The 19,387-nt window shown below is 46.4% G+C and overlaps 1 protein-coding gene across 1 annotated transcript in view; it reads left to right on the forward strand.

Moving 5' to 3' along the window:
* Window positions 1-19,387, forward strand: part of CAPN13 (calpain 13) — a 60,520-nt gene that overhangs the window by 36,179 nt on the left and 4,954 nt on the right. The window contains exons 11-19 of the mRNA XM_039913183.1: window positions 1,044-1,055; window positions 5,070-5,278; window positions 8,235-8,268; window positions 9,039-9,095; window positions 12,489-12,546; window positions 12,646-12,716; window positions 15,274-15,342; window positions 15,815-15,893; window positions 19,080-19,196. Of these exons, the coding sequence (XP_039769117.1) occupies window positions 1,044-1,055; window positions 5,070-5,278; window positions 8,235-8,268; window positions 9,039-9,095; window positions 12,489-12,546; window positions 12,646-12,716; window positions 15,274-15,342; window positions 15,815-15,893; window positions 19,080-19,196 (706 nt within the window). The remainder of the gene's footprint in view (window positions 1-1,043; window positions 1,056-5,069; window positions 5,279-8,234; window positions 8,269-9,038; window positions 9,096-12,488; window positions 12,547-12,645; window positions 12,717-15,273; window positions 15,343-15,814; window positions 15,894-19,079; window positions 19,197-19,387) is intronic.

Here is a 19,387-nt window from a genome sequence, read left to right on the forward strand (position 1 = left end):
TCCCAGGCTTCTGGGCCACTCTGCTTCCCAACTGAGAAGGTCTCGGCTCTCTAAGCTCCTTGGAGAAAGGCATTTTATGAATGTGGGAGGCATACTAGCTGAAAGGTTGCGGCAGAAATACTAAATAGTGACTCTGAAAAGAGAAGGCTTGATGTGTGCTCGCTCACCCCAAAACTAAATTTGCTCCTAAAGAGCTAAGCCTGCTACTGGGGATAGAGAAGGAGGCAGACTGCTTAGCGGGCATTAAAACACACACACGCGCACGCTCAATCACACACGACCAACTCCTGCAATAACTCTTGTTCCTTTCCAAAGAAAACAGTGAAATGGGAATAACCAGGGCATCATTGGTGATTCGATATCATTTTAGAACATACCATATACTCCTCCGCAAAGCCCTCCTAGTACCACCTCTGCTCCAGGAAGGCTTCCCTGACTTAAAGTGACGTGCCCAAGGGCACATAGTAGATAAATGGTAGAGCCAAGATTATCAATCAGTCCATCAATTTGTTAAGGGCTGGCTGTGTGCAGAGCACTGAACTGAATGCTTGGGAAAGCACAGTCCCACGAAGTTGTCACGCATTACGAACTTACATCATAGTTTGCATTAGAATCCGGGTCTGTGCTCTTTCCATTAGGCCACAGTTTCTCTCGTTAGGTCTTTTCTACCCCACACTCCTTCCACCATCAACTTTCCTTACCCAAATAACCCCTATCACCTTCACACCCGCTGAGAGTAAAGAAGGTGCCTTCCTGCTCCCTATCTTGTCCTTGCTATAGTCAGTCAGTCGGTCAATTGTATTTACTGAGCATTTGCTGTGTACTGAGCATTTACCGTGTACAGAGCACCGTACTAAGGGCTTGGGAGAGTATAATAGAACTATAAGCAGGTACATTCCCTGTCCACAACGAGCTTTTGGTCTAGAGATGGGTGGGAGGCTGGGAGAGGGATGGGACAGCGGGAATATGGTTGGCTCTGCATTTGCCTTTTTTATTTAAGCTGCTGCAAGACTCAAATCTCTTTTTCTATTTTTTCCCTGCAGGTGGACCCTCAGGTATGAGTTTGTGTTCCCTGCCCCTTGGAATGTTGGTGACCTCTGCTTCATGCCTTAGCACGCTTGCCTCCATCTCGGATTTTGCCTTCTCTTGCCATATCTTGCCATCGTTCAACTGAGGGCTTGGTCTCTTGTCTCATCAGTGTCCTTCAAAATGAGTCTTCTTGATGCAGCAGTAGGGAAGCTCCTCTCAAAATGCCCAGAGACCCCGCTTCTCTGACATTTGCTAAGCCGGCAGGCTCAGCCGAAAAGCAAGGTCTTCAACCATAAGGACCTGACCGCCAGTTCCTAGCCGAGTCTGAGCTTATAATCATCCACTCTTAACCATAATTAACCATCAATCACCTCCCAAACATTTGAAGGTTCATCATATGCTTTAAATTGATTTTGCATTTAAAGCTGAGAGGTAACTTAAGAGCATTAGTGGGATGGAGGCAATTTGAAAGGGACCTAGATATGTATATGTGCAGATTTTCTGGTCAACTCATATATGAAGATTTTTTTCCATCCAGGCATCCTTAAAAAGAGAAGAAAAATAATGAATTATATAGTTTTTGCCCATAACGGCGGCCTGGATTCCCTTCTGTGGGTGACATCCAGAAAGTTCCCTCTTTGTTGGAGATTCACATGTTCTAAGATACGGGAAATTCCTAAAACACTAAGTGAGGGGGGTAGGATAATAATAACAATAATAATAATGATGATTTTAAAATCAGAATAACATATGTTAAATGCTTACTATGTGCCAAGGACTTGCTGGAGTAGAGGCAATACAGTCAGATCATGTTCAGCATCTGCCCCATATGGGGCTTGTAGTCTATTGGGGAGGGAGAACAGCTATTTAAATCCCATTTGAAGATGAGGAAACTGAGGCACAGAGAAATTAAGTGACTTGCCCAAGGTCACACCTCAGGTAAGTGACAGTGCTGGGATTAGAGTTTGGCTCCCAAGCCTTTGCTCTTTCTGTTAGATCATATTGCTTCCTTTGGTAATATAGATAGGGCTGCACTCCCCTGCTCACTCCAAACCCCCAAATCCTTGATTCACTCATGGTGCAAGCTTGTTCCATTCTCCCATTCCCGGTCCCACCCCCAGACCAAAGAAAAGGCGAGTGAAAAACTGTCCATCTTAATCTATTATTTCAGGATCAAAGCCATTGGGCTCTGCCTAGGCTGACAGATATTTGGGGCCGTGTAATTAGTCTGGTGAATGTCTACTTGGTTCTCAGGGTCCACTTAGCTGACAGCTGCTGCTCAGGCCTGCTGGGAGCTCTCTGATGCCTCTCACTCCACTGCCCGTCAGAAGACTCAACCTGAGTTCTGCCCCATCACTGTCTCCCCAAAGCGCCAGCAAGCTGGAAGGACAGCAGTGGGGTCTGGAAAAGTCCAAATTGCTATCTGCCAATCAAAGGGATATGCTGATGCCAGGGATCCCAGGGACTCTGGGCTGCCGGTATATCGCTCCACATGCGTTACCCGGCTTTTACGCCACTGCAAAATCGAGTGAATTGTTCTAATCAGGAACGAGGGGCAGCGAGCCGTCCTAAAAGAAGCAGTCTTGCCTACTGAATAGCGCATGAAGAGCCTGGGTCCTAATTCCGGCTCCACCACTTATTTGCTGAATGGTACTGGGCAGATCACTTAACTTTTCCGTGCCTCAGTTACCTCATCAGTCAGATAGGGATGAAGACTCTGAGTCCCATGAAGGACATGAACTGTGTCCAACCTGATCAGCTTGTATTGAGAATAGTGCCTGGCACATAGTAAGTGCTTAACAAATATCATAAAAAAACTAAACTTCTGAAAGCCTTTGCATCCCCTGCCTTCAACTAACTAGGGGTGGGGGAAGAAGAGAGACAGACTACTGTTTTTCTTAAAGTCCTTCCGAGAAGGGGTTTCCATTTTCTCCTCTGTTGCAAATTTCCAAATTCTGAACCACAAGCCAGGGGCCACAAGCTCTATTCCTGGCTCTTCTGCAGATTCATTGTGAGACCATGAGCAAGATTCTTTTTCTACTCCTTGCCTTGGTTTCTTCATCTGCAAAATGGGCTTGCCGCTTCCAGAGCAATTGTGAAGACACCGAGCAGCTGGGGGCTCTGAGATCACTGGAGAAGGATCGTAGTATCTAAACAGAGAGCATCTTGTAGTCACCAAAGCAACTTTCTTCCAAAGATCTCAGAGTGTTTCACTTGCTATTTATCCTCAGGCTACTTAACTGAGATATGGAGGGGACAGATACCATTCCCCCCTTCCCTTTTCCGGGTGCAGAAACTGAACTCTGAGTGTGTGGCTTGCCTAGGATCTCGTAGTCGGGGGCAAAGCTGGCTCCAAAACTTAGAGCCCCTAGTGTGGCCCTCCTAGCCTATTCTGTGATGGACAGCAGGAAGAAAGGGACGGGAAGAAAACCTTTCTGACAGTCATTCAATCATATGTAATAATAATAATGATGGTATTTCTTAAGCACTTACTATGTGCCAGGAACTGTACCTTATTGAACATTTAGTATGTGCAGAGCACTGTACTGAGTGCTTGAGAGAGTACAATAGAACAAAAAACAGACACATTACCTGCCCACCATGAATTTACAGTCTAGAGGATGAGCTTACAGTCCAGAGGACGAGCTTATCGGCCATCACCCTAAGGCGGGAGACTCCTACTGACTGCACCGTGTCAACCTCAGCTCGGGGCTTTTCACATAGTAAGCGCCTAAGAAATACAACACTTCCTATTAAACAGGGAGTCAGCAGTGGTATCTCAGGAATACCTACTACCCACCCCACTCTGAGCTTCCGGCTTTCTCCCCTCACTCTCCCCCGCCCTTCTCCTTTAGACAGGCGCAGGCAGCCAAATAGCAGTATTAGCATTCAGTTCATTTAGAGACTGTAGAAGAAGTCAACTCTCTGAAGCAGAACAGATATCATCAGTAATTCTGCCAGCGGGGCCCGGTAAAGTGTGACACCCTGGCTGAGAAACACAACAGACCCTGCCGCTGGCCCCCGAAAGCTCTTTACTGAATACATACATGGTGCCCTTTAATGATCCCTCTAATACATGGCTGTAAGGGAGGCTTAATGTTGCGTGACAAAGAGCCACGCAAATATCCAATATCTTGTCTAGCATCCCAGCCCCCCAGCCCCTTTCCCTCTAAAAACAAACTCTCCTCTTTTCCACTGTTTTCTCCCAAAGGCAGAGCTCATAAATAACTGTGTCACACTGTGTAACCATTCTAAATGGAATCTCCGTGCTTGGCTGTATTGGGGGGAATTGGTTTAGTAAGGGTTTTTTATTATATCATATATATATATATATATATGTGTGTGTCATTTCAGTAATAGAAGTTGCATTATATTTATTGTTTTATCTCTGGGAAAATATTGAAATAAAAGAAGAATGATCAGGCCCCATTATTTTCCAATGAGAAGGAATTTTCTGTGGGCCTGGGAGGAGGAGGCAGAGAAATGGGAATCCAAACTCAAAACAGCTGTTCAGCCCACACAAAAACAAAGCTCCTAGGCGAGAGGTTCCAATGGCGCCCGGTCCCCATTGTGACTGGCTGGATTCTAAGGGGTTCGGTTTGATGCCCTGCTCAACTGCTCCCCTTTACTTTCGCCTCTGTTCTGTGTCTGATTTCTTGCTTACTGCCTTTTCCCAGAGAGGCAATGCCCTTGGTATAGAGAAAGGGCATTGCGATTCACTAATGAGCTCTTTTCTTTTTTTTTTAATACTACTTGTTAAGTGCTTAGTATGTACCAGGCACTGTACTAAGCTCTGGGGTAGAATCAAGCTAATCAGGTTGGACAGAGTCCCTGTCCCACATGAGGCTCTCGGTACTAGTTCCCGTTTTACAGGTGAGGTAAGCGAGGCCCAGAGAAATGAAGTGACTCACCCAAGGTCACACAACAGACAAGTGGTGGATCCGGGATTAGAATCTGGGTCCTTCTGACGCCCGGGCCCATGCTCTATCCATTAGGCCGTGTTGCTTCTCTAGTTCTCATGGAATCCCCTTTCCCTTCAGTTCCAGGAAAAAAACGAGGGCTTGCCCCCAGAATTTTTTTCCCAATTCAGAAATCCTGTGCAAGGAGCCAGTTTCAAGTCCAGGCGGCACGTTACAAAGTACTTCCACCTGCCCCCCGGGACCTATGTTGTGGTCACCTTTGTGAACCAGGAGGAGCGGGAGGTTGAATTCTTCTTGCGCATCTTCCAGAAGGAACAGGATACTCACAGGTAAACTCCCCTGCCCAGGCTCCAAGGGAAATCCAGAAGGATTTAGCCCACAGGTGGCAAGAGCGAATGAATGTTGCAGGAGAGAAAGCCAAAAAGGTGGGTATGCTTCTTGTGTCCAGGGACCTGGACTTTTTCTCTGGATGTTCTTCAAGTACAGTACAGTACAGTTTATCTTGCTTCCTTTAAACACATGGTGGGTGCTCAATAAATTCCCTGGTGACAGGACCTAGCAGCAGTTCCAGAGAAATAGGGATTGCTGACCTGACTGAAAGAAAGTACTTCCCTCTGTCTTAGGAGTCTTGGGCTCTTCATGACTGACCCCTTTCTGACCCGGGGAGTCTGAGAGAGGATACTGTCAGGGTAGGATGGCTAAAAAAGAGCTGGGAATTCCCAGGGTGGGGGGGGTGGGGGGAGAGAAGAGCCTGGGAGCTCTGTCTGCTGCTTAGGACTGTTAATACTCTTGTCAGATTTGCCTGGAGCTAATCAGTCCACCAATCAATAATATTTAATGAGCACTTACTCCTTACAAGCACTTGGGGGGAGTACAATTGAATAGAGTTGGTAGCCAGGATCCCTGCCCTCACAGAACTTATCACATAGCAGGGGAAACAGACACTAAAATAAATTATTGGTACAGAAATCAACTGAGTATAAAGATGTGTACCTAAGTGTTGTGGAGAGACTGCATGGGGTAGATACCTAAGTGGGTGAGACCCAAATTCAAAGGTGATGCACAAGGGAAGGAAATAGGGTGAGGGGATGAGAGGTAACTCAGGGAAGACTTCTTGGAGGAGGTGGGGTTTCAGTAGGGCAGTGGTGGCCAAACTACGGCCGGTGGACCACTGGTGGCTTTGGGGAAGTACATGGAGTGTCTTCTAACCCTCAGAAACCTCTCTGAGACCTCACAGCTCTCACCTAAATTTGGGAAAGACAGAATCCCCAGCGTGCTGCTCTATTTTCTGGCCAGCTTGAGCTGGAGGGGTGGAAGGTGGAGGCAGCAAAACTCCCGATTCTGAGATATCGGAATGACGCACCATGACTCCGCTGAGAGCAAAGGCAAAGCGGGGAAAAGAGAGCAAAGGGAGCAAAGGATTAAATTTATTGGTTCAGGGAGATGACAGCTCTGGAGGGGATATGGCTACAGCAAACAATATATACCCACTGATATCCCTCCATTCCCTGTCCCTGCCACCACTTGAGGGTCTTGGATCCCAGGGGTCAATGATTTAGTCTCCCCCCGGAGGGACATCTTTCTCTTTCCTAAGATTTGTGTTCCGGGGGATGGAGGGCAATTAGTCAGGGTGGCAGGCATCTCTTCGGCATGGGTAGGGGAGAGGATAGAGTCAGCTGAGGCCCGAAGTTGGGTAGGGATTGTCTCTATCTGTTGTCGAATTGTACTTTCCAAGCGCTTAGTACAGTGCTCTGCACATAGTGCTCAATAAATATGATTGAATGAATAAATTAGGATCTTTTCTCTGGAAGGAAGAGATCAGGGAAAGAGATGAAAGAGAAGGTAGAGTGGCAAAGAGTAGTTCTGCTTAAAAAGATTCTTAGGGAAGAGGAGCAGAAACTGAAGGCTGTTTATTGGATCCAGGGGAGGGGAAGAATAGATTCCTGGAAGTGTTGAAACACTGCACGAGAAAGATGATTAGCAGTGAGGATTTACTTAAGACCTGCTGGTGACAAAGCCTTGTCTAAACCACCTGAGGAACCCTCGAAAATGTGAACGATATCAAAATCATCCAATCAATCATACTTAATGAGCACTTACTGTGTGCAGAATGCTGCACTAAGCACTTGGGAGAGTAGAGCAATGTAACAGACATCTTCCCTGCCCACAGGGAGCTTACAGACTAGAGGGGGAGACAGATATTAATGTAAATAAATCAATTACAGATATGTACAGATGTGCTCTGGGGCGAGGAGGAGGGATGAATAAAGGGAGAAGTCAGGGCAACGCAGAAGGGAGTGGAAGAAAAGGAAAAGAGGGCTTAGTCAGGGAAGGCCTCTTGGAGGAGATGTGCCCTTCAATAAGCCTTTGAAGGAGGGGAGAGTAATTATCAGATATGAAGAGGGAGGGCATTTCAGGCCAGAGGCAGGACGTGGGCAAGAGGTCAGTGGTGAGGTAGGTGATATCGAGGTACAGTAAGTTAGCGTTAGAGGAGTGACGTGTGCAGGCTGGATTGTAGTTGGAGAGTAGCAAGGTGAGCTAGAAGGAGGCAAGGTGATTGAGTGCTTTAAAGCCAATGGTAAGGAGTTTCTGTTGTAGAGATGGAGGAGCAACCCCTTTATTTTCTAGAGAATATGTCTGTTATATTGTTAGTGCTTACCACAACACTCTGTACACAGTAAGTCCTCATTAAATATGATTGGTTGATTTTGATATCCCTCACGTTTTCGAGGGTTCCTCGGGTGTTTTGTATAGTGCTCTGTAACCAGCAGGTCTTCGGTAAATCCTCATTGCTAATCCCATTTATTGTGCCGTGTTTCAATACTTCCAGGAATCTGTTCTCGAGGAGTGGGAAAACAAGGCCTGAACTTCTTTGCAGAAAAATGATTCGGGCATTAGAGTGAAGTTTGGACTGGAGTGGGGAGAGACAGGATGCAGGAAGGTCAGTGGGGAGGCTGATTTGGTAAAGGCAGAACAGGATAAGTGCTTTGATTAATGTGGTAATTCAAAAGTTCTCCCTGCTCTGAGAAATTTGTATTCTAAAAAGGGAGATAATAAGCATAACTAGATTAGTTAAGAGTTACTGAGTTGGGCGTTAAGCTTTCCCTCCCGTACCCATCACTCAATCGGTTATATTTATTGAGCACTTTCTGTGTACAGAGCATTGTATTAAGTGCTTGGGAGTGTACAATATAACAGAGTTGGTAGACACAATCCCTGCCCATAATGATAAAATAGAAAAGAATCTCTGCTATTCTTCAACTATCTTCTCACTTTATTTTCTAGGAACTCCAATAAATTCAGCTTCAGAGAACTGAAGGTAGGGTGTTCAGGATGGTTTGGTCCAGGGGCTAGAGACACCTAGCTCATACGGCGAGGGAAGTGGACAGAACTATGGTGACTGCCCAGAGCTCCACATTTTGTGATTATGGGGGACCCTGGAGATGACACCGTACAGTCAAGAATCAACAGTTCCAATGAAGTGCTTACACTGGGCTAAGTGTTGTACTAAGCAGTGGGGAAAATTTTTTTTCAAGGTATTTGTTAGGCACTTCTACATGCCAGACACTACATTAGGCCCTGGGGTCGATACAAGCTAATCATGTCCGACACAGTCCCTATCCCACACAGCGCCCACAGCCTTAATCCCCATTTTACAGATGAGGTAACTGAGGCACATAAAAGCTAAGTGACTCGTCCTAAGTCACACAGCAGACAAGTGGCAGTGGCAGGATTAAAACCGAGAATTCTCAGCTTCTCAATCAATGGAGGCAGAGGATGATCTTGGTATCTTGGTGTACGGATCGTTGATTTTTTGTAGAAAAATTAGAGCAAACAACACTTTTTCATTGCTTAATCCACCCATCAATTGTATTTCTTGAGGTTTATGTGCAGATCACTGTACTAAGTACTTGGGGAGTACAATACAAACAGAATTAGCAGACATGTACCCTGCCCATAATAAGCTTACAGTCTAGATGGGAAGACAGAAATGGATATGAACAAATAAGGTACTCCACAGCAGTTGTTGCTCAAACTCCGTCCCTTGAAAACCCCAAATTTTGACTTTCATTTGTTCTTTCGATCCAGGATAGTCTTCCAGGAGGCAGCTCTTCAGAAAACAACTTCCAAAGACACACTCAGCAGGTAAGAAGCACATGGGCTACTGTGGAACTGGAATTGGAGAGGCATAACAGGAAAAATTATCTCAGGCTACAGTCAACACAAGTAGAAAAACACCTTTCTCGGCCTAGCTTTTATCAGTCCTCCTTCTGGAAATCCCCTCACAAATGCTGATCTAGTTGTCTAACGCCACAGAGGAAGGAGATTGCTGACAGGTTATGGCTGGAGAATAGGGGATGTCTTAAGATAGGATAATTGCTCTGCTAAAATAAGCAATTAGCAATCACCCTTGGATTTTTTTTTTTTCTGACGGAATTGTTTCCGGTCTGTGCTCATCCTGTTTCGAGAGCATGGACAACAGTCAGAGTTGGAGTAATTGATTTCAGTTCTTCCAGCCAAGCCGCCTATGTTCGGAGGAGATGCTCTTAATGGTTTAATAAACTGTTTTAAAAAACTCCTTGACTTAGTCAGGAGAAAAATCACTGCCAAGGGCTTGGTACAATAGACCTCTTTGTGGTTAATAGTTCTATCAATGTAGAAAGGTGAAAATGATATGGGCTGTCGTACATATATAATGCACCAGTTGTGGGTCAAATGGGAAAGATGAAAGTAGGTTGTCCGTACCACAAGGCAGATATGCTCACCCTAAGGCCACTAACAGCAAGGAGACCGAGAGGGGAAGACTTAGAAAGAAGGTCTCTAGGTCTTGATCCTGGAATCAAGAAACGCATTAGTGATGAAAAGAGCCCAGAGTGCTATTTTCAGATAGAAAAAAAACAAACCCACAGCGATTTTCTTGAAATGTTTGTGTAGGATTGAGCTACGAAGCCTACATTCCCCACCATGGCTTTCTGAGCTTCTCGGAAAGGTGTGGCTGGAGTTACTGCTTTGGGAGATTATAATTACGGTACTAAGCCATGCTGCTCCTCCGAGAGATGGGAGATGGGATGCGTGAAGCTGCGTAGCTTAGTGGACGGAACACGGGCCTGGGAGTCAGAAGCTCCTGGATTCTAATGCCGACTCTGCCACTTGACTGCTGTGTGACCTTGGGCAAGTCACTTAACTTCTCTGGGCCTCAGGTACCTCATCTGTAAAAATGGGGATTAAGAGTGTAAGCCCCATGGGGGACAGGGGCTGTGTCCGACCTGATTGTCTTGTATCTTGAAGCAGCGTGGCTCAGCAGAAAGAGCCCGGGCTTGGGAGTCAGAGGTCATGGGTTCGAATCCCGGCTCTGCCACTTGTCAGCTGTGTGACTGTGGGCAAGTCACGTCACTTCTCTGGGCCTCAGTTACTTCATCTGTAAAATGGGGATTAAGACTGTGAGCCTCCTGTGGGACAACCTGATGACCCTGTATCTACCCCAGCGCTTAGAACAGTGACTTGTTCACTCCAAGAGCTTAATACAGTGCTCTGCACATAGTAAGCGCTCAATAAATCCTATTGAATGAATGAATGAACAGCGCTCTGCACATAGTAATCGCTTAACAAATACCAACATTATTATTACCCCAGAGCATAGAACAGTGCGTGGCATATACGAAGTGCTTAACAAGTACCATAAAAATGCATGGGAGCATTCTACAGAGCCTGTTGGTATGCTAGCAACACGAAAATGCTCAAGAATAAGTTCCTGTGGCCCAGATTTTCCCCAAACAGGCCACAGTTTGCTCTGGGGGGGCTGCCTCCCCTTGCACGCGTGTGTGACAGCCGGTGGAGGGGAGAGGTGGCAGGGGGAGAGGTCAGGTCGTGTCCCAAAGTGTGCCCCCAAGCTCTAACCAGAACTAGAAATGAAGGAAAACACCAAGCGGGATGGTCGTGCTTGTTCTAAATCGGAGCTGTTGCTTCAGTCCAGCCCAGAGCTGCCCTTCCGCCACGCGTAGCGGCTCCGAATCAGGCAGTCGGGGCCGGAACTTGGGGTGATGCTATTCTTATGCTACTCCTTCTCGGTGTGGTTGGCTCTTTCATCTCCTCTGAGCCTTTAAAGGTGGTTCCACAATTGTCTCTCTTCTGATTTCCCTCAGTCAATCATATTTCTTGAGGGCTTACCGTGCGTTGGGCATTGTACTGAGCACTTGGGAGAGTAGACTAACGGAGCTGGTAGTCATGTTCCCGGCCACAACAAGCTTATATAAAGAAATTACAAAAGTGCTGTGGGGCTGAGGGAGGGGTGAGTAAAGGGTGCAACTCTAACTGCAAGGTTGACGCGGAAGGAAGTGGGAGACGAGGAAATGAGAGGTTAGTCCAGAAAGGAAGAGAGCTCCCCTCTCAGGGTCACATCTGGAGAGTTTCTAGTACTAAACCGGTCTCGGCTATGGGAGGGAGGGTCAAGCAGAGGCCTACCCACTCCATTCCTAGCTTGGCCAGTGGTTAGCGAGTGGAAGGCAAGCTGCTACAAGTCAAAACTCACCTGTGCTGGGCAGCAGCGGCACGGGAGAGAGTCGAGGGTGGAGACTCAAGTTTACCGCGTGGAAGGAGACGGTGGTAAACCATTTCCGTATTTTTACTGAGAAAACTCTATGGATCCATTGCCAGAGCTATCGCAGATGGAGAGCGGGGTGTTCTGGGAGAGCTGTGCCCGTGGTGTCGCTACGGGTCGGAGACGACTCGGCTGCGTAGGACAAGATGGTGGGGGGAGTGATCGTCTGTTGGATGTGAAGGGAGAGGAAGTTCCAGGCCAGAGGCAGGGTTTGAAAATTGATCCAGCATGCAAGGGAAAGGATAAGGCTTCACAACCCATTTAGACTCACTGATTGACCCCCCCGATTGTAAGCGCCTTTGGGCAGGGAACGTGTCTACCAACTCAGTTATACTGTGCTCTCCCAAGCGCTTAATACAATCCTCTATACACAGTAAGCACTCAACAAATACAATTGATCGATTGAATAACTCATCTCCATTCCTCATAGACCTTGAGCATTTGATGACGTAGTGCTCCTTCAGAGGGATAAGGCAGAAACTCAAGGAATATGACATGGCTTCTTCAGTTACTTCTGCATCTCCTCTGAGGGCCTTGGTTTCAACCTTCTGCGTAATAACAATAAGCACTTACTATGTGTCAAACACTGTTCTAAGCACTACGGTGGATACAAGCAAATCGGGTTGAGTATAGTCCCCGTTCCACATGGCGCTCACAGTCTCAATCTCCATTTTCAGATGAGGTAACGGAGGCACAGGGAAGTTAAGTGACTTGCCCACGGTCACACAGCAGTCAAGTGGCGGATCTGGGATTAGAACCCGGGTCCTTCCGACTCCCAGGCCCGTGTTGTGGCCACTAGGCCGTGCTGCTTCTCGATGGGGTTGGTTCGGTGTCCTTTAAATCCCAAGAACCGGAAGTGCTTCTGGAGTTGTTGCAGTAAGTCCTATGGGTTATTACGTAATGTAGAGAAAGACTAATTCTCCTGACTTGTTTTGCCTTAGGATTTCAGCATTGACCCATCCCAGCTGCAAAGTTTTCTCAATGGAGAATTCCTTAAAGGTAAGAGCTCTTGTACTGATAGCGCTTTCCCTTTGGGGGGACGTGATGGAGGGCAGAGGACCCCCTAAACTCATGGATGTGGTTTTGCCCCCCACCCAGGTAACTCTCTGGGATCTAGGAGGAACGGGTTCACCCTTCCTGAATGCCGGAGCATTGTGGCCCTGCTGGATGTATCCTTTTATCAATCAATCAATCATATTTATTGAGCCTTACTGTGTGCGGAGCACTGTACTAAATGCTTGCGAGAGTACGGTATAACAATATTTGGGTCTATCCACCCCAGAGCTTAGTACAATGCCTGGAACCTAGTAAGCGCTTAACAAATACCATAATTAATATAACACATTTTCTGCTCATAATGAGCTCACGGTCTTAGAGGGGAGACAATGATATCAGTAAATCAATTAAGGATATTTACATAAGCGCTGTGGGCGCTTTTGCCTAAAGAAGGGGAACTCCTCCACCATGCCCTCTCACCATAAAGTTGTTTCTATCCCCTACGACCTTCTCTGTGGGCCTTCTCATAGGAGCTAAGCTTTCTGGGGGTCTGGAGCCCGGGGCTTCTGGCTCTGTTCTCTCTGATGTTTCCTCCTCCTCTTCCCAGCAGTAACCGGGACTAAAAAGTGAAGCTCTTCAGCCCTTAATATTGCACTCCGGATGGATAGGTCTGGTTTATAACTGACAGACTATCACTCCCCTAACTCCAAAGCCCCACTCAAATCACACCGCCTCCAGGGAGCCTTCATTTCCTCTATTTGACCTTCCTTTTGCATTACCTCTGCACTTGGGTGGCTAACCCTTAAGCGCTTTGGTTTTCACCCCCGCTCTCTCAACACTTGTATGCGTCTATCTGCCGTTTAATGCCTGTTTCCCCCTCTAGTCTGAAAGTTTTTTGTAGGCAGGATCATATCTACCATCTCTGTTGTGCTGTATCCTCTCAAGCGTTTAGTACAGAGTTCAGCACAAAGTGAGGACTCAATAAACACCACTCAGTGATCTAACTGGGGTAGGTTTGAGGCTTCCCCTTTGGCCGAAAGCTATCTCCCTCCCCACTGCTCTATAGTCAATCTCCCCTTCTTATGGAAGAGGTGCTCAGAGAAGTAGCACGGCGTAGTGGAAAGAGCACCAGCCTGGGAGTCAGAGGCCCTGGGTTCTAATCCCCGCTCCGCCACTTGTCCGCTGAGCGACCTTGGGCAAGTCACTTAACTTCTCCGGGCCTCAATTTCCTCATCTGTAAAATGGGGGTTAAATCCTGCTCCCTCCTACCCAAACTGTGGGACCCATGCAAGACAGGAACTGTGTCCAAACTGATAATCCTACATCTACCCAGGGCTCAGGACAGTGCTTGGCACATAGTTAGCGCTTAACATATACCATTATCACTATTATTATTATTATGAGGTTACATCCGTAGCGCTTGATTCTCTCAGTTGCCCGTTCAGCAAGGAACTCCATGGCCCTTCTTTCAGCCCAGGCCTTTAAAGTGGCAGGGAAGGGGCTCTGCGTCGAGGCGAAATGTCCCTCAGGCTTCCTAGTAGCCATTCATCCTCTGCTTACACGGGGCCTTCTACAGTGAGATGGATGGCCCCACTCTTTTGCAGTAACAAGACAGTATTGGAAATGCATTGCTGGTCACTGTAGAACAAGAGGACTTCTTGATGAAAACATAAATCCCCAAGTCTCTCTCTCTCCTCGTTCTGGGGCTTGGAATAACTCAGAGACGTCGTCAGGATCTCCAGCAAATGAATAAAAATGACCAACGGCAGCTCTCTCTGGCTTTTATCTATCTGATCCAGAATGGGGAGGGTTTTCCCCACTTCTGGCAACCGGAGCCAGTTTGGGAAAGATTGTGAATTCAGGGAGCATCGCAGGGAGAGCCGACATAACTTTCTCTAACCCCCGTCCTATATCTCCCCCCCCCCCACACACACACACACACACATACAACTGACCTCTTAGATCATTCTGCTTTGGGGGTTTTCAGTGAGTCCCCAGTATTCTTTCAAGATGTCAATCAATCGATATTTATCCAATGTTTAGTGTGTTTAGAGCACTGTGCTAAGTGCTTGGGAGAGTACGGCAGACATGATCCTTGCCACCAGGGAGCTTACGGTCTAGTCAGGAAGACCAACATTAAAATAAATTGCAGATAGGAGAAGCAACCAGAGTATTTCAGTGTTGTGGGTGGTGAGTTGGGGGGAGTGTCACAGTGTCAAATTTACAGTCAGTGTGGATGTGTACAAAAGTCGCTGAATATAATAATAATAACAATAATACTGGTATTTAAGTGCTTACTATGTGCCAAGCACTGTTCTAAGCACTAGGGTAGATTCAAGGTAATCAGGTCGACCCACGTGGAGCTCACAGTCTTAATCCCCATTTTACAGATGAGGTAACTAAGGCACAGAGAAGTTAAGTGGCTTGCCCAAAGCCATACAGCAGACGAGTGGTGGAGCTGGGATTAGAATCCACATCCTCTGACTCCCAAGCCCGGGCTCTTTCCACTAAGCCATGTTGCTTCTCTTACCATTATTGCCCTGTGCGTAAGAGGAGAGGGGAACTAAAGCTTGTGGTTTGGTGACTAGCGGGTAACAAATACTGCAGTTGTTATCATTATTATTTACCCTTATCATGTAGTGAGGGAATCTGCACTGACAGATATGTCGAGCTGTCAGATCTCCACCTGAGGATCTTGAGTCCTCATTTAACCCTTAACTCCCTGTACAGCTCCAGGTTAACGGACGACTTGACCGAAGTGAGTTTGATCAGCTGTGGAAGCACCTCGTCACCTATCAGGTACCAAACTCGGGTCCCGGTAAATTCATTCAGAGCTGGTAGGGGCTCCAGAGGATGTCGTTGCTCTAAGACCGACGGAATTCCGGGAAATGTCCAAGTCCCCAGCCCTTGGAATTAATCAGGTATCGGAGAGGGTCCCACTGCATGCTGTATCTTCTCAGAGCTGGACAGATCGGTTCTGATCAACTCCAGGAGTCACCTAGAGCCGGGAATCAATCGATGGTATTTATTGAGCTCTCATGGTGTGCAGAACATTGTACTGTGAGCTTGGGAGAGTACAATAGAGTTAGCGGGCATGTTCTCTGCCCACAACAAGCTTTTGGTACAGAGGGAAACATGGCTCCTAAGCCCCGGCACCCCCTGGGAAACTCGTGCATCCTCTGGGGTAAATGTGAACGGCCCTAAGGATGGGAAATCTAGACCGAACTCTGAATGGTCAGTCCCTAACTCTTAAGGTCTGTTCTCCCACCAGGACATCTTCCAGAAAGTGGACAAGAAGAAGTCTGGATTCCTTCTGGGTTCCGATCTGTGGAAAGCGGTGCACGAGTCAGGTAAGCAAGGCTGTGCTGATCCAAAGGGTCCTTTTTTAAAAATGGTATTGGCTAAGTGCTGACTATGTGCCTGAAGCTGTACTAGACACTCGGTTAGATACAAACTAATCAGGTTGGACACGGTCCATGCCCCTTGTGGGGTTCACAGTCTTAATCTCCATTTCACAGATGAGGTAACTGAGGCACAGGAAACTTAAGTGAGGTCACACAGCAGGCAAGTGGCAGAGCGGGGATTTGAACCCAGGTCTTTCTGACTCCCAGCCCCATGGTCTATCCACTAGGCTATGCTGCTTTCAAGTGGGAGCTCGTCGTGGTTAGGGAATGTGTCCGTTTGTTGCTGTGCTGTATTCTGCCGAGCGCTTAGTACAGTGCTTTGCACACAGTAAATACGATTGAATGAAAGAATGGTGCTGTGGCAAAGGGAGGCAAAAAGATGGGAGAAGAGGAGGAGGACTGAGAGGAGGGGAAGGGTATAATAATAATGGCATTTGTTAAGTGCTTACAACGTGCCAAGCACTGTTCTAAGCACTGGGATAGATACAAGATTATCAGGTTGTCCCACTTGGGGCTCACAGTCTTAATCCTCATTTTACAGAGGAGGTAACTGAGGCCCAGAGAAGTGAAGTGACTTGCCCAGGGTCACAGAGCAGACAAGTGGCGGAGGCAGGATTAGAACCCACGACCTCTGACTTCCAAACCCGGGCTCTTTCCACTGAGCCACCCTGCTTCTCTACGGCTTCTTATTTGTGCCAGGTTGCCCTTAAGAGCTTCGAGGACACAAAGGGCCCCCTCAGAGGACACCCTCAATTCTGAGATGTACCCGATCTGCTTTGACAAAGGGGCTTACTATGTGCCAAGCAGTGTTCTGAATGCTGCTCCTACTCACTGTGCAACCAGTAAACCCAGCAGACTCAAGCAGAGAGAGTTTCTGATCCTAGGTCTTGGTAGCCTCCCAAAGGGATGAGATAAACTGAGGCACACACAGTAGTAGTAATGGCATTTAGTCAGTGCTTAGTGAGAAAGGGTAAGGTTAGAGAAGCTGTGTGGCCTAGCACGGGCTTGGGAGTCAGAAGGAGCTGGGTGCTAATCCTGTCTTTGCCGCTTGTCACTTGTCTGTGACCTTGGATAAGTCACTTCACTTCTCTGGGCCTCAGTTACCTCATCTGTAAAATGAGGACGAAGACTGTGAGCGCCAAGTGGGGCAACCTGATAATCTTGTATCTATCCCAGTACTTAGAACAGTGCATGGCGCATCGTAAGCGCTTAAATGCCATTATTATTGTTACCACGTCTGTATAAAATAATGATGGTATTTGTTAAGTACTTACTATGTGCCAAGCACTGTTCTAAGCACTGGGGTAGATACAAGGTATAATGGGAATTAAGAGCCCCATTTGGAACAGGGACTGTGTCCAACTGGATTTGCTTGTATCCATCCCAGTGTTTTAGTACGGTGCCTGGCACAAAGTAAGTGCTTAAATACCACAAAAAATGGTGAGGGGAGATGCTGGACTCTGGAGAGTGTCAATCTGCTCTGTCTCCCTTCAACCCAACTCAATCTAAAATCACTCAGCCACCATCTCTGTGTCAGGACAGTCAGAACAAACCTGACGAACCCCAGAAGAGAGTAGTCCAGCTGTTCTGGTTGCTATTAATAGTATTTGTTCAGCACTTACTAAGTGCCAATCACTGCATTGAGTGCTGAGGTAGATACAAAATAATCAAATTTTGGCTCCTCTATCCAGTTTCCTCTGCAGGTTTTTGGAGTTCAAAAGTTGTTGGATTCCAAACAAGTTGATGTCTGGGTCCTTGTTTAGTTTCCCAAATTGGCTTTTCCCTTCTGGTGCTTCTCTAATATTAATGACGGCATTTGTTAAGCGCTTACTATGTGCAAAGCACTGTTCTAAGTAAGTGCTGGATAGTGAAGTAATAATAATAGTGAAGTTGGACAGACAACCAGAGGGAGGGTTTCCATTTCATATCTGCCCAATTCAACATCTAAGGACTCAGGTTTAATATCTGCTGGCAAATGTGAGGGACCAAATATAATCAGATGGAATCTGATTATGACAAGGCACCTCTTAGTGCTCTTAATCAATTCCATGCAAACAGAGTGTTAAAGTGAAAGTATTCAATGAAATGTACTTTTCCAGAGGAAATTGTATAAAGAACAATACTGTGTTTCCAAGATCCAAAAATTCAACCAAAACATAGATTTTTTTGTTAAATAGCAATATAAAACACAAGAAATATAATTACATAATCAAATACACTATGTGCCAATAATAAAAGATTCTGAATTATGTTTTAATATATGCATCAATTAGTAGTGTTTACTGAATTTATTTATTCTGTGCAGAGCACTGTACTAATCGCTTAAGAGAACACAATGAAATAGAATTAGCAGGTGTTCCCTCCCCATAAAGGTCTTAGTCTAGAGGGATATGTAAATAGTTAATTTTCCAAGTGTTACCTCTCCTTTCCTATTTAACATAAAAAAGTATCTTGTGATATCATACTAGAGAACTATTACCTATTTTAAACAGATCTGTCATTATCTAATGCTAAATGAAGATGGACTTTAAAGATTCTTTTCAAGTCAATCAAAATACTTAAAAGTTTAAGAGAAAATGACTCTTTAGCCAAAGTTAACTTGAAGGTGAAGTGAGAGATTTCTGTTAAGTATTAGCAGTATTAAAATTCAAGGTGTGATCATGACAGTGGTCTAAGAGGGGAGAATTTTATCTGGGGAGGGTTGAGCAAGAAGGAAAGCGAGAAATAGAAACGGGTAATAGGGGCCTTTAACTTTTTAGAAGTGGACTGGGAATGAGTCTAGGCTGAGCCAGTAGGTCAGATGGTCATTCAATTACATTTATTGAGAATTTACTGCGTGCAAAGCACTGAACTAAGCACTTGGGAGAGTACAGTACAATAGACATATTCCCTGCCCACAACGAGCTTACAGTCTAGAGACGAGCTTACAGTTCACCAACATATCAGTTAAACCATCAGTGGGAAGCAGACAGCGTCAAGGATCTTGGCACCAAGTCCTCCGAAATGATAAAGGTTGCCCAGTTTCCCCATGCCCTCTCCTGAGATTTCCAGAAGCCTGAGAGGACCAAAAGAGCCTCACCCCCATCAACACATCCTTTCTAAGTCTTCCTTCTCTCCCCTTTTTCCTTCTAGGCTTCTCCATCAGTGATGAGCTGTTGGCACGTATGGTCCTCAGGTATGGCGATGAAGCGGGTAGGATCAGCTTTCCGGACCTCGTCTGCTTCCTGCTCCGACTGAAAATCATGGCAAGTAAGTGGCCCCAGGAAGATTGGTGTCCTGGAAGTTGTCGGGTCCTTCCAGAGGGCTCAGGTAGGACGGGGAGGTCAGCAGGGGAAATTCGAGAATCACAAACCCACACCCACCCAGGAAGTCGCCAAGCTCCCCGAGCCAGGAAACTCTTTCGTCACGGAGACGTTGATGCCTTCATAAGGGTGGTCAAC

This window comes from Ornithorhynchus anatinus, chromosome 9 (genome assembly GCF_004115215.2).
Source record: "Ornithorhynchus anatinus isolate Pmale09 chromosome 9, mOrnAna1.pri.v4, whole genome shotgun sequence".
Taxonomy (NCBI): Eukaryota; Metazoa; Chordata; class Mammalia; order Monotremata; family Ornithorhynchidae; genus Ornithorhynchus; species Ornithorhynchus anatinus.